Below are 16,615 nucleotides of genomic sequence, written 5' to 3'. Positions count from 1 at the left end.
GTGATGGGATGACGCCTTTGATTAAAGCCTCTGATCAAACTCACCCGATTGACGCCCTTGATCGTCGCATTTGATCAACTGATATTGTATACTCTCACATGTTAAGCTCTATCATAGTGAAACATAATATTATAACCTATGAACTACAACCTATCCATTGTAACGCTGTAAAAAAATATTACCTATTGGGTATCACTCCCTTGTCGAGAAAGCCGCTCTCTTCCTTTTCTAAAGTTACATGCTAATTTCTCTGCATTCACTTTAAATCGAGGACAAAGTTTTTCCATTTATTCAAAATAAGCGCACAATTACACACTGAGATGCACTTACATATTCATGCATGAAGCACAATGGGCACATTACCCTTCGGTATGTTAATAGACATGCGGATTGTGCATTCCAAAATTAACTTTCGAATGCAAATATCCTGAAAGACAAAGGATTGGATCCTAGGGGGGGGAGTTATAAGTCGGCTCAGAAGCAGAGCTCAATGCCATTTCGAGAGGGAACTTGATGAGGTTGGACGCTCGACTCGTCGCTCTGCTGATCGCCCTTCAACCGCGAGACAACGCATCCTGGCGAGCACAATTGCTGTGTCGACGGTTAGGCGACTTTGCATCGGGAGAGTTCGTGGCGACATCTTCAGACGGGTTACAGACATCGATATATCGTGAATCTCCAAGTAAGTGTCTATTTTAGCGCATGAACTCTTAAACGTGTTCGTCGTCAAATTTACGCGATTTTTTTGCGTCTCGGTTAAACGCGAGTGTCGTTCTTGTTTTAGCAGTTAACAAAATCCAAAACTCAACGCGAAACATCCCTGCGGCCGATAGCGTTCTCGATAACACCGCTGCTGATACTACGCTCTCATGGAGCAGAGACGCTCTCCACAGCCCCACGCACACGGAGGCAAGAAGCCATTCAATTGCTCTGTGTGTGGGAAGTCCTTTTCACAGCCATCACATCTTCAGAGACACCAGAGAACACACACGGGCGAAAAACCATTCCTGTGTTCTGTGTGTGGGATAGCATTTTCACTTTCAGAAAACTGCCAACGCCATCAGAAAACTCACACGGGCGAGAAGCCATTCCTATGCCATGTGTGTGGGAAGAAATTTGCACAGTCATCACATCTTCAGAGTCATCAGAGAACACACACGGGCGAGAAGCCATTCCTGTGCCCTGTGTGTGAGAAGACATTTGCAGACTCATCAACTCTTCAAACTCATCAGAGAACACACACGGGCGAGAAGCCATTCCTGTGCTCTGTGTGTGGGAAGACATTTGCACAGTCATCAACTCTTCAAACTCATGAGAATACACACACGGGCGAGAAGCCATTCCTGTGCCCTGTGTGTGGGAAGGCATTTGCACACTCGTCAACTCTTCAAGACCATCAGAGAACACACACGGGAGAGAAGCCATTCCTGTGCCCTGTGTGTGGGAAGACATTTGCACACGCATCAAACATGAACAGGCATCAGAAGGTCCACAATGATAGGAAACTGAAATCAAAAGCTGAAATTCAAGGTGCTGCAATGAGTCCTAAAGAAGTTTCCACCTTCGATCCCATGCAGTTGGATCCCGAGAGATGGCTGGATGTAATGGAGTGGCTCGAGAGTCAACCAGAGAGCTCAGGGTGACTGAAATATAATGTTGCATGCGGTTATACCTATTAAGCCGTATCGAGTACTTTTGTGTGTAATTTTGACCATTTTAGTTTTACAGTTTTTTTTAGAGTTTAATGACGTGCACATTGGTGGTTTGTAATGTTATCGGATTACTTGCCGAAGTGGTGTGAAGAGCACTGGTTGTGAGAGGGTTCAATTGTAGTCGTTAAGTGTTCCTGTTGAGCTAAAGTTGGAATGCGTATGTAGGTACATCTTTACTCAACATTTAAAAGTTTTTTTTTCAAGTATATAGCTTTTTTTGATTGGTATTAATCGACTTTAGATAGCGATTTCAGGATGTACATTGATGACGCGTTCGTTGGATATATGGCCTTTACTTCAACATAGACGCACAGTGAACAAACGTGGTGAACTAATAAGGAAATCATGGGGAATGATACTTTAACGCTTTGGTATTCCTGGAACGGAAATCGTTTGCATTGCACTCGAAATGTAATAAATATTCCCTTCGAGTTTTGACGTAAAAATTATTGCAGATGAATAAAAACGTATTTTTAACAAATGTTTGTCCGGTCTTTATTTTATAATGTTCCTCGCAAAAACATGTTAAGCGAGTTTCAGGTGGAGGATCTCCGTCACACAAGTGTGCCCTTAACCGGCAGCATCTTGGCTGTCTACCCGATTAACACGTGTTCCTTGAGGGGAAAGGTCCCCGTAGTTAATCGTTCATCAACGTAACAGTCCCTAATCCCGAAGTATGTCGTGGATAAACTACACTATAACATGGAAACTGTAATACTATAAACGATAACACTAAACATTAAACGATTATAAACTAGTGTTATAATTTATAACCATATAAACGGAGGTTAGGTACTATAATATCATTAGAAGCATTAGAATTACAGTGTGGTCGTATAAGAATCGCACTCTACTCATATGTATGTATAGTGTACGTGCAAGGATCGGATAAAAATTATTACAATTACAACATGGTCATGTTACAATCACGATTTTCACTGCTAGATGTCATTGAATATAAATACACGCACAAACCCATTATAAACTCATGAGATTATGAATCATTACAATTATTATAACAATCACAAATTGTGACAGAAATTCCCACACGCAAAACACCACGCTCACGTAACGAATTCTTAAACAAACTGCAACACGCAAGTGACAGAACTCAATAAAAAAAACGCCGCAATAAAAAGAACAACATGAATGGACAAATCCTAAAAACAGACAACACACGCACGTTCGTAGCTGTTAGAAGAAAACAACACCTAGCACCTTCAACTATACACATACAGCCCCAAAGAGCCAACTCGTAAATGGGGCGGTATATGACAGCCTTCGCTGCTGTCGACGGGGCCAAGCAGCGAGTGTTTAACTCCATTGTTTCAGAATCCGCGGCATCACCCGGTCAGATTGCCTTAGCCAAACTACATCTCCACAACAAGGCAACCTTCACTCTGCTGTGTATTTTAGCAGTATATTTGCGGACGCACTTGAAGATAACAATTCGTCTAGAAAAGGCAGGCGACTTGTTCTACCAACACGATTAAAAATTTATACCGAAAGAAGTATGAGTTCATTCATGAGTAGTATTCACTAAGCCCCGATGGCACTAACCTACACACAGTTATGATTAAACAAAGTAAACATTAGTCGCTCATCCCAGCTCAGACATGATCATAGCAATTATTTCCAAATCCGTGTCGGGTCCCACGAGAACAGGGCACGTCAACATATTCTCAAATTGTAAACTCACATTGCATACTCCTATGAGCTATACATTGTAACGCTTTAAAATAACACTACAAACTAGTGTTATAGTAAACTATAATGTTGTGAACTCTAACAATATAAGCTATGAGCGATACATTATAACGCAATAAAATAACATCATAAACTAGTGTTACAGATTAGAACACCGTACATCGAATTCTTAGCTTCACACCGTGATCCTCTAAGAATCACACTATGCTCGTGAGTATGTAACATGTATGCATGTAAAATGTATGTATGTAATATGGACGTGCGAACCAAGGGTGGAATATGTGAAACGGAAGGTGCAGGATCAGGATGGGATTAAAATTATTTGAATAACACTTTGGTGGTATTAGGATCAAGCTGTCCACTATTGGATGAATGTTCCATCTCAATGGCATCAAATAGCAATATTCAGTATGAATATGTTAAATAATCGCACAAACCCAATATTAGCCCGTGAAATAATGAATCGTTACAATTGTAATGACTCCGGACTCACACTGCAGAGGGTTCTTTGATTTAGCCGTTAACGCGGCTTAGAACCCAGGCGTTACGATATAGCAATGACGACGAGACTGCAACCAGCCAACACAGCCCCAAACCTCGTTCCTCCCCCTCTCTCATTCTCGGCGTGAACCTCCGCCCACACTTGGTCTCGCCTTCCCTTCTCGAACTCTCTCTATCTTGTTGTCACCACTTGTCCCTTAGTTGATGCACTGTCTTTACATCACCCACCTACCTCTATGACATCTACCTGAATCCGCCATGGGCGGAGCAACTTGGGGGTCATACCCGGTGGCACCTTTAGGCAATACAACCATGCCCTGTCCCCCACTGCCCATGGAAGCACGTGTTCCCGTCGCCCGAGTTATTTTCATTGGCGGCTTGCGCTCTGGTGGGGAAAGGTCCTCGTTATGAATCATTTCACAAAGTTCAGGTCCAGAATACCGAAGTATACCGGGAATCACCTGTACTTAAAAACATGTAAACTGATAACACTATAAACAATAACACTAAACATTAAACGACAAAAAAATTATCAACTGGTTTTATAATTTATAGCACCATAAACGGAGGAACGGTATTTAAATCTCATTAGAAGTATTAAAATCGCACTCTACACATATGTATGTAAATTATCTGTTAAATCGAACCGGGGGTCGGATATGTGAACTGTGGGGGGTACAGGGCAAGAATCGCATTCAAATTTTAGAATAACAATATGGTCGTATTAGCATTTTACTGTGCTTGAATGTATTTTATGTGCAAATGCAAATCGTTAGTCGTAAATGCGAGGGAGGGATTACGACGTGCACGTTTAATCCAGTGTTAACATTTATTTTAGCATCATATTTAAGGACACTGTTGTTGATAAGAATTTGTCTACTCGATCAACCAAAATTAGTGCAATGTCGGTCATACAGGAGTGTGATTTCATTCATGAGTGGTATTCACAGAGCCCCGATGACACTAACCTACCTAAAGTTATGGTTAAACAAAGTAATCTTGAGTGTATTCTTAGGTTTTTTCGGTAAAGTCACGTAGGTAAAAAATTAAAATTAATAAAAGTAAAATAAAAAAAAATCACGACGAAAAAATCTAAGAATATGAATCCTTGCAGTCACGAAAGCTTCAAATCTAGAATTAATCTTGAGTTACTTAATTCTAATCTCAGACATGATCATCGCAATCATTTCCAAAGACGTGTGGGGTCCTGCGAGAGCAGGTCCCGACTACGATGAAAATAAAACAGCCGGCAAAAAGCCACAGTTCACTTTGATTCGATAAATAATTAACACGCCCAGAAGAGAGCGATAGCATAGGTTTGGCAAGGTCTGGGCCGCAGTGCTGCAGTGCACTGTGGGCGCAGACCCTGCGCTGTGTGAGTGTGGTGTGTATGCAAGTGTGCGAATGGTAGTTTCGCTAATATTACGTACATTTATGTAAAAGATGGGTGCTGCGTGCTGCGATTAGTGGAGTCCCCAAACAACTTTACCTTACGAGTAGGCAGGGGTCGCTATACAGTGAGTCTGAGCGGACTGAGCTGGCAGCTTCACCTGCCGGGACCACGGCCAGTTGCGTAGCGCACCCTACAGTTTCGCCCATGGGTCAATACCCAAATGGGGCAACCCAGCTGACTGTTTGATGGGTACAATGGGTACTTTTCGGTTTATCCGGCTTATTACCATTATTATGTATTGACGTTGATCACGTCTCCTGCCGCTGTCACTCTCTGGCCGTTGCACAAGCCATATCGGAATTTGCGACATGCTAAAACAATCAGTACAGTGTGACACCACCCGGGTAACTCCCGGGATCAAAATGGCCATGGGAAAGTGATCGCTTTATTGAGATGATTATGGTACTACCACAGGGTATTGTGAACGGTTCAGGAGGAGGAGAGGTCTGGATTTCTAAGTCTCACAGTATCGGTAAGAAGCGCCGGGTGGGGGATGCCCTCCACTGGGGTACAAATTCTGTCATTATTAGTATACGATCATGCAATGTTTCTATCTGCAAGCTGTCATAACTGAAACGAGACCCGTTAGTGTTCGATTGAGAAATGGAATAAACTTAAAAACACCAACAAAATACATTTTAATATAATAAAAAAATAGGTGACCCCATAGCGCATCTGTCTGTGTGTGTACATACAGACGGAGGATGCAGGGGCCAACCTGTGTGCGATCGGAACGGTGCAATTGCTGACCAATGTCACTGTGGATGGCGCACACGCTGACGCACACCGGAGCTGTGTCTTTGCGATGCAAGGGCATGGTGGATGGTGGAACACATATGGATGGTGCGTTACGAATAAAATGAAACAAAACAAACCGCTGGAAGCAGCCATGCGAGCAGGCTACCTTGAGAGCGATCGCGAATGGGTTGCGTGTCTGGAAGAAGCCTCGCTCTTTCAGATGCCGTACCAGCTTCGTCAACTTTTCGATACGATTCTGCTGTATTCCATGCCAGCAGATACGAAGGCTCTCTGTGATAAATTCTACGACGAATTGTCTCGCGATTACGAGTACCAGTACCGCCAGCTGACCAACAAAGAAGAAATGCTAAATCTTCTTGGTTCTTTCGCTAAAGTCACGTACAAGGGAAGTAATAAAATAACCAGGTCTGTCGAGGCGACAGCGTCTGAATGAAACAGCACACGTGCTTGGAGCATATATATATGCTGGGTTGGAAGGGGGGGAAAGGGCGCCTTGACAAAAAAATGTGCATATCAAGAGCAATTTAGCATATTTATGGGAAATGCAGATATGTGATTAGTACTACTTATGCCCGTGCATTATGCAGGATTAGCAGCATCAAAGGGAGGGGATATGGGAAATGCAGTTATGTGATTAGCTTAGCCCGTCCATTATGCAGGATTAGCAGCATCAAAGGGAGGGGATATGGGAAATGCAGGTATGTGATTAGTACTACTTATACCCGTGCATTATGCAGGATTAGCAGCATCAAAGAAAATAAAAGAAATGGTAAAGGTCAAGACCCTTCACAGCCTCCACGAGTTCCTCACGGCAGGTGGGATGGCTCTGTCGGACTTTGACGACCTCCCGCAGCTTTCCGAGTACCCACACTTGGTCTTGGACTCGCTGCTTGAGAACAACCATATCCGCCGCGAATTGTACACGAAGGACTTCCCATTTCGACTTCGGCGCAAACAGTTCCCCATTGTCCCAGCCTTCGCGATGACCATCAACAAGGCGCAAGGGCAAACTGTTCACAACCTGGGATTATATCTACCAACGCCATGCTTCTTGCACGGCCAACTGTACGTGGCACTATCGCGAGTCACGGCAAGATCCAACATCAAGGCGCTTATTGAGGGACCTGACGACGAGGAGGAAGACGGAGTGTACACGAAGAATATCGTGTATCGCCAGATATTTCAATAAGTTGCATTCTATATTTGAATAAGTGGCATTCTTGAATATTGTCGATTGAGCGTCTCATAAACATTCATATAACCTCACAAAAATAAACATAAAACAATCACCAAAACATGTTTATTGTGTCCAGCCACTTTCAATTCCCCACCAACCAAGCATATACACACCGCCCGCGAAGCGGGCGGCGACTGCTAGTATGTAAAATAATCGCACAAACCCAAAATTAGCCCGTGCGCTCCGGTGGGGGAAGGTCCTCATTATGAATCGCAACATTCAGGTCCAGAATACCGAAGTATACCGGGAATCACCTGTACTTTAAAAACATGTAAATTGATCAAACTATAGACAATAACACGAAACATTAAACGACAAAACAAATTATCAACTGGTTTTATAATTTATAGCACCATAAACGGAGGTACGGTATTTAAATCTCATTAGAAGTATTAAAATCGCAATCTACACATTTGTATGTAAATTATCTGTTCAATCGAACCAAGGGTCGGATATGTGAACTTTGGAGATACAGGGCAAGAATCGCATTTAAATTTTAGAATAACAATATGGTCGTATCAGCATTTTACTGTGCGTGAATGTATGTTATGTGCAAATGCAAATCGTTAGTCGTAAATGCGAGGGAGGGGTTAAGAGGTCCATGTTTAATCCAGTGTTAACATTTATTTTAGCATCATATTTAAGGACACTGTTGATAAGAATTCGTCTGGACATGGCACATGCCTTGTTCTACTCGATCAACCAAAATTAGTACAATGTCGGTCACACAGGAGTGTGATTTCATTCATGAGTAGTATTCACAGAGCCCCGATGACACTAACCTACCTAAAGTTATGGTTAAACAAAGTAATCTTGAGTGTATTCTTAGGTTTTTTCGGTAAAGTCACGTAGGTAAAAAAATAAAATTAATAAAAGTAAAATAAAAAAAAATCACGACGAAAAAACCTAAGAATATGAATCCTTGCAGTCACGAAAGCTTCAAATCTAGAATTAATCTTGAGTGACTTAATTCTAATCTCAGACATGATCATCGCAATCATTTCCAAAGACGTGTGGGGTCCTGCGAGAGCAGGTCCCGACTACAAACAGCTGGGCAGCAGAATCGGAAGTAGCTGCGTCGCCCTCGAAATGTGATGTTGCTGCTGTTGTTGTCGCTGCTGTTGTTGCTGCTGTAGTTGCTACTGTTGCTGTCATATACGCAGGGAGGTGGTGTTACGTGATGGGATGACGCCTTTGATTAAAGCCTCTGATCAAACTCACCCGATTGACGCCCTTGATCGTCGCATTTGATCAACTCTGATATTGTAAACTCTCACATGTTAAACTCAAACATATAATATTATAAATCATGCTCTCATGCCCTTTGGATTGCACCCGTTGGGTTGCACTCCCTCGTCTAGGAGGCCGTTCTCTTCCTATTCTACGGTTACATGCTTATTTCTTACATTAACATCATGCTAATCTCTCACACTGTGGTCGTACGAATGATAAATGAATATGCGAACCGGGTGTAGGATATGCAGAATAAGAATCGAATTAGAATAATTCGAATCCCGCTAGTCGTATCGTATTAGAATCCCACTGTCCACTGTTGGATGAATGTGTCGTATCAATGGAATCGAATCGCTATATACAGTGTATATATATATATACACATACACGTACAAAGATGATAACAATCACACATTATACCATTTATACAATACACATTATTTAAAAAAACGTATTTAAACATTTCTATTCATTTTTTTAAACTGAGAATGTCGTTGTCCATGTGGGGAGATGGAGCGCAGTGGATCGTATCGTCTAAGCTGCTTTTCGGAATCCTGAAAGACAAAGGATTGGATCCTAGGGGGGGAGTTATAAGGTGGCTCAGAAGCAGAGCTCAATGCCATTTCGAGAGGGAACTTGATGAGGTTGGACGCTCGACTCGTCGCTCTGCTGATCGCCCTTCAACCGCGAGACAACGCAGCCTGGCGAGCACAATTGCTGTGTCGACAGTTAGGCGACTTTGCGTCGGGAGAGTTCGTGGCGACATCTTCAGACGGGTTACAGACATCGATATACCGTGAATCTCCAAGTAAGTGTCTATTTTCGCGGATGAACTCTTAAACGTTTTCGTCGTTAAATTAGCGGGATTTTTTTGCGTTTCGGTTAGACGCGAGTGTCGTTCTTGTTTCAGCAGTTAACAAAATCCAAAACTCAACGTTAAACATCCTTGAGGCCGATAGCGTACTTTTGACTCGATAACACCACTACTGTTACTACGCTCACATGGACAAGAGACGCTCTCCAAAGCCCCACGCACACGGGGGCAAGGAACAATTCAATTGCTCTGTGTGTGGGAAGGCATTTTCATGGCCATCAAGTCTTAAGAGACACCAGAGAACACACACGGGTGAGAAGCCATTCCTGTGCCCTGTGTGTGGGAAGACATTTGCACGCTCATCAAACATGAACACGCATCAGAAGGTCCACAATGATAGGAAACTGAAATCAAAAGCTGAAATTCAAGGTGCTGCAATGAGTCCTGAAGAAGTTTCCACCTTCGATCCCATGCAGTTGGATCCCGAGAGATGGCTCGGGTTGACTGAAAATAAATTATGTCATGTGGTTATACCTTTTAAGCCGTGTCGAGTACTTTTGTGTGTAATTTTGACCATTTTAGTTTTACAGTTTTTGTGAGTTTCGTGACGTGCACAGTGGTGGTTAATAATGTTATCGGATTACTTTCCGAAGTGGTGTGATGAGCACTGGTTGTGAGAGGGTTCAATTGTAGTCGTTAAGTGTTCCTGTTGAGCTAAAGTTGGAATGCGTCTGTAGGTACATCTTTACTCAGCATTTTTAACGTTTTTTTTCAAGTATAAAGCTTTTTTTGATTGGTATTAATCGACTTTAGGATATACATTAGAGCCTAGTCTCACATGGGTTGGACGCGCCTTTTGGCGTCATCTGGTCCAACCCATGTGAGACTAGGCTCTAAGGAAATCTGTCTCGGGTGTGGACCAATCAACTTCAAGGACAGTGCACATTATCAGAGTTATGTCTTTTGTTTGTATTATGACTGCAGGTATTATGGTCTATGCAAATATGACTCCTTGTAAAAAGGTGTCAGTTTTGTTGCCAGATAGAAGGGTAAACAACCAATTATCATACTATAAACTGGTTTAATAATTTATTACACCATAAACGGAGGTACAGTATTAAAATATCATTAGAAGTATTGAATAGCACTCTGCTAATAAATATGTATAGTATATGTTCAATCGAACAGGTTTTTGGGTTAAATTGCGTAAGTAAAAAATATATTTTGTTAAACCCGCCACATGAAAATAGTAAGGATTGTCACTAATACAGAACATGACAATTCGTTACTAAAGCATGTCTATTCCGGTCACTATTCTTCAATAGGGATTACCGTTGGCACGGCTATTTTAGTACACACAATCGACAGGAAGTACAAGGTCAATGGGTTCACTTAATTCGCATGCCTAATGTACGTTGATTACCATATAAATAACCCAAACGGCAATGGGTACCCATAGCCATATATATATGTGTATCCATTAACACCCCGCCCTCCCCCACTTCGCGCAAGAAGAGCACACACGTTTTGTCATCACATCTACCTCTCTATTTACGGAACGAAACAGGAGCACTTCTCCACAAAACTGGCCGTCGCCTAATGAAGATTGTTGTAATTACTGGCGAAACGTCGTACTCAGATTGTATATGTTGTGGCTTGGCTCTCAAACACACCATTGTGCTGGACGTGACAACCCTTACTAATTAGGTGTGTTGGGTGGTGGCGGGCTTAACGACGCATTTTCATATTTAGGCAATTTATGGATACGGTATTCACATCTCATTAGAAGTATTATATTCGAACTTTGCTCATATGTATGTAAAGTGTTCGTTCAATCGAACCGGGGATCGGATATGCGAATTGTGGGAGGTGCAGGGTAAGAATCGCATTAGAATTCCTAGAATAACAATAGTATTAGCATTTTACTGTGCTTGAATGTATGTTATGTGCAAATGCAATCATTTGTCGTAAATGCGAGGCAGTTGTTAAGAGGTGCACGTTGAATCCAGTGTTAACGTTAATTTTAGCATTATATTTAAGGACACTATTGTTTATAATCATTCGCCTGGACATGGAACGTGCCTGGTTCTACTCGATCAACCAAAATTAGTACAATGTCGGTCACACAGGAGTGTGATTTCATTCATGAGTAGTATTCACAGAGCCCCGATGACACTAACCTACCTAAAGTTATGGTTAAACAAAGTAATCTTGAGTGTATTCTTAGGTTTTTTCGGTAAAGTCACGTAGGTAAAAAAATAAAATTAATAAAAGTAAAATAAAAAAAAATCACGACGAAAAAACCTAAGAATATGAATCCTTGCAGTCACGAAAGCTTCAAATCTAGAATTAATCTTGAGTGACTTAATTCTAATCTCAGACATGATCATCGCAATCATTTCCAAAGACGTGTGGGGTCCTGCGAGAGCAGGTCCCGACTACAAACAGCTGGGCAGCAGAATCGGAAGTAGCTGCGTCGCCCTCGAAATGTGATGTTGCTGCTGTTGTTGTCGCTGCTGTTGTTGCTGCTGTAGTTGCTACTGTTGCTGTCATATACGCAGGGAGGTGGTGTTACGTGATGGGATGACGCCTTTGATTAAAGCCTCTGATCAAACTCACCCGATTGACGCCCTTGATCGTCGCATTTGATCAACTCTGATATTGTAAACTCTCACATGTTAAACTCAAACATATAATATTATAAATCATGCTCTCATGCCCTTTGGATTGCACCCGTTGGGTTGCACTCCCTCGTCTAGGAGGCCGTTCTCTTCCTATTCTACGGTTACATGCTTATTTCTTACATTAACATCATGCTAATCTCTCACACTGTGGTCGTACGAATGATAAATGAATATGCGAACCGGGTGTAGGATATGCAGAATAAGAATCGAATTAGAATAATTCGAATCCCGCTAGTCGTATCGTATTAGAATCCCACTGTCCACTGTTGGATGAATGTGTCGTATCAATGGAATCGAATCGCTATATACAGTGTATATATATATACACATACACGTACAAAGATGATAACAATCACACATTATAACATTTATACAATACACATTATTTAAAAAAACGTATTTAAACATTTCTATTCATTTTTTTAAACTGAGAATGTCGTTGTCCATGTGGGGAGATGGAGCGCAGTGGATCGTATCGTCTAAGCTGCTTTTCGGAATCCTGAAAGACAAAGGATTGGATCCTAGGGGGGGAGTTATAAGGTGGCTCAGAAGCAGAGCTCAATGCCATTTCGAGAGGGAACTTGATGAGGTTGGACGCTCGACTCGTCGCTCTGCTGATCGCCCTTCAACCGCGAGACAACGCAGCCTGGCGAGCACAATTGCTGTGTCGACAGTTAGGCGACTTTGCGTCGGGAGAGTTCGTGGCGACATCTTCAGACGGGTTACAGACATCGATATACCGTGAATCTCCAAGTAAGTGTCTATTTTCGCGGATGAACTCTTAAACGTTTTCGTCGTTAAATTAGCGGGATTTTTTTGCGTTTCGGTTAGACGCGAGTGTCGTTCTTGTTTCAGCAGTTAACAAAATCCAAAACTCAACGTTAAACATCCTTGAGGCCGATAGCGTACTTTTGACTCGATAACACCACTACTGTTACTACGCTCACATGGACAAGAGACGCTCTCCAAAGCCCCACGCGCACGGGGGCAAGGAACAATTCAATTGCTCTGTGTGTGGGAAGGCATTTTCATGGCCATCAAGTCTTAAGAGACACCAGAGAACACACACGGGTGAGAAGCCATTCCTGTGCCCTGTGTGTGGGAAGACATTTGCACGCTCATCAAACATGAACACGCATCAGAAGGTCCACAATGATAGGAAACTGAAATCAAAAGCTGAAATTCAAGGTGCTGCAATGAGTCCTGAAGAAGTTTCCACCTTCGATCCCATGCAGTTGGATCCCGAGAGATGGCTCGGGTTGACTGAAAATAAATTATGTCATGTGGTTATACCTTTTAAGCCGTGTCGAGTACTTTTGTGTGTAATTTTGACCATTTTAGTTTTACAGTTTTTGTGAGTTTCGTGACGTGCACAGTGGTGGTTAATAATGTTATCGGATTACTTTCCGAAGTGGTGTGATGAGCACTGGTTGTGAGAGGGTTCAATTGTAGTCGTTAAGTGTTCCTGTTGAGCTAAAGTTGGAATGCGTCTGTAGGTACATCTTTACTCAGCATTTTTAACGTTTTTTTTCAAGTATAAAGCTTTTTTTGATTGGTATTAATCGACTTTAGGATATACATTAGAGCCTAGTCTCACATGGGTTGGACGCGCCTTTTGGCGTCATCTGGTCCAACCCATGTGAGACTAGGCTCTAAGGAAATCTGTCTCGGGTGTGGACCAATCAACTTCAAGGACAGTGCACATTATCAGAGTTATGTCTTTTGTTTGTATTATGACTGCAGGTATTGTGGTCTATGCAAATATGACTCCTTGTAAAAAGGTGTCAGTTTTGTTGCCAGATAGAAGGGTAAACAACCAATTATCATACTATAAACTGGTTTAATAATTTATTACACCATAAACGGAGGTACAGTATTAAAATATCATTAGAAGTATTGAATAGCACTCTGCTAATAAATATGTATAGTATATGTTCAATCGAACAGGTTTTTGGGTTAAATTGCGTAAGTAAAAAATATATTTTGTTAAACCCGCCACATGAAAATAGTAAGGATTGTCACTAATACAGAACATGACAATTCGTTACTAAAGCATGTCTATTCCGGTCACTATTCTTCAATAGGGATTACCGTTGGCACGGCTATTTTAGTACACACAATCGACAGGAAGTACAAGGTCAATGGGTTCACTTAATTCGCATGCCTAATGTACGTTGATTACCATATAAATAACCCAAACGGCAATGGGTACCCATAGCCATATATATATGTGTATCCATTAACACCCCGCCCTCCCCCACTTCGCGCAAGAAGAGCACACACGTTTTGTCATCACATCTACCTCTCTATTTACGGAACGAAACAGGAGCACTTCTCCACAAAACTGGCCGTCGCCTAATGAAGATTGTTGTAATTACTGGCGAAACGTCGTACTCAGATTGTATATGTTGTGGCTTGGCTCTCAAACACACCATTGTGCTGGACGTGACAACCCTTACTAATTAGGTGTGTTGGGTGGTGGCGGGCTTAACGACGCATTTTCATATTTAGGCAATTTATGGATACGGTATTCACATCTCATTAGAAGTATTATATTCGAACTTTGCTCATATGTATGTAAAGTGTTCGTTCAATCGAACCGGGGATCGGATATGCGAATTGTGGGAGGTGCAGGGTAAGAATCGCATTAGAATTCCTAGAATAACAATAGTATTAGCATTTTACTGTGCTTGAATGTATGTTATGTGCAAATGCAATCATTTGTCGTAAATGCGAGGCAGTTGTTGACAGGTGCACGTTGAATCCAGTGTTAACGTTAATTTTAGCATTATATTTAAGGACACTATTGTTTATAATCATTCGCCTGGACATGGAACGTGCCTGGTTCTACTCGATCAACCAAAATTAGTACAATGTCGGTCATAAAGGAGTGCGAGTTCATTAATGAGTAGTATTCGCCTAGCCCCTATGACACTAACACACACACAGTTATGGTGAGACAAAGTAAACTTTATTCGCTCAAACCTCAGCTCAGACATGATCATAGCAATCATTTACAAAGACGTGTGGGGTCCTGCCGGGCAGCAGAAAAATCAGAATCAGAAGTAGCTGCATTGCCCTCGAAATGTGATGTTGCTGCTGTTGTCGTTGTTGATATCGTTGTTGCTGCTGTAGTTGCTTTATTTGCTGTTATATACGCAGGGATGTGGTGTTCCGTGATGGCATAATGCCTTTGATCAAAAACTATTATCAATCGCACCCGATTGACGCCCTTGATCGGCGCATTTGATCAACTCAGACATTGTAAACTCTCACATGTTAAACTCAAACATATAATATTATATATCATGCTCTCATGCCCTTTGGATTGCACCCGTTGGGTTGCACTCCCTCGTCGAGGAGGCCGCTCTCCTCCTTTTCTACGGTTACATGCTTATTTCTTACATTAACATCATGCTAATCTCTCACACTGTGGTCGTACGTATGATAAGTGAATATGCGAACCAGGGGTAGGATGTGCAGGATTAGAATCGAATTACAATTATTCGAATCCCGCTAGTCGTATTAGAATCACACTGTCCACTGAATGTGTCGAATCAATGTAATTTTTTTTGAAACTAGAATGTCGTTGTCCATGTGGCGAGATGGAGCGCAGTGGATCGTATCGTCTAAGCTGCTTTTCGGAATCCGTGTGATCACCCAGTCACATCGCCGAACTCCAGTCAAAGCGCCTTACCCAAACTACATCTCCCCAACAAGGCAGCCTTCCCGCTGCTGTGTATTGTGTTTATGGGATAACAGAGGTGTGTATTATCCCATACGCCAGGTGGAGCTGCGGAGAGAGAGAGAGACAGCACCAGGCTGTCAGAGCTGCGGAGGGAGAGAGGGAGACAGCACGAGGCTGTCAGAGGGGCTGCTGTTGTGGATCGGGCCGACATTGGAGTCAGCACCGTGGAGAAGCTACAGAGTAAAGACAGCCGTGTGGGTGTACAGCACGAACCGAATAAAGGACACTGAGCCAGACATCGTGGTCCAGTCATTTATTACACTGGTGTCGGAAGTGCAACGGCATGTCGAAACAAGTGAGGAAGAAAGTTAATCCGGCGCCTGCATCGGCTTCTTCGTCCGACGACGACGAACTCCCTCCAACCACGGATCCTGTTGGGGTGGTGGAGGAGAGCCCGGCTGAGGCGACCACGGGAACGGGAGTGGAGGATGTTGGCGCGGTGGCGGGTCCGTCGACATCATCAGACGCGGATCAACGATGGCAAGCGATGGCGGTACAACTGGAGGCACTTAAGGACGTCCTGGCGCATCTGTGCCATCTCGTCGCGCCAGGGACGATGGAGGACGCAGTTGGTGCTCCGCGGGCCGCCACGTTGCCTGTCCTGCCGCCGCCATTTCCCACGCGGCAAGAGGCCGCCATTTTGCGCGCTCCGCGGCGCCAAACCGCCATCTTGGCCACGCCGCGGGCCGACGCCATTTTGAATTTGCCACCACAACCACCACCATTGGAAGACGGCGGGAAGAGGAGTCGGAGTCGCCACCTTACAA

General features: G+C 42.9%; 1 protein-coding gene across 1 annotated transcript in view; it reads left to right on the top strand.

Moving 5' to 3' along the window:
* The first annotated feature begins 869 nt into the window (after positions 1-869).
* The window catches only part of LOC144953345 (uncharacterized), a 172,905-nt gene continuing 157,159 nt past the window's right edge, over positions 870-16,615 (top strand). Inside the window, exon 1 of the mRNA XM_078883906.1 lies at positions 870-1,487. Coding sequence (XP_078740032.1) covers positions 870-1,487 — 618 coding nt within the window. The remainder of the gene's footprint in view (positions 1,488-16,615) is intronic.

This window comes from Lampetra fluviatilis, chromosome 74 (assembly GCF_964198595.1).
Source record: "Lampetra fluviatilis chromosome 74, kcLamFluv1.1, whole genome shotgun sequence".
Lineage (NCBI taxonomy): Eukaryota > Metazoa > Chordata > Hyperoartia > Petromyzontiformes > Petromyzontidae > Lampetra > Lampetra fluviatilis.
The sequence above is the reverse complement of the archived record's forward strand: the minus strand, read 5'-3'. Positions and strand labels throughout refer to the sequence as shown.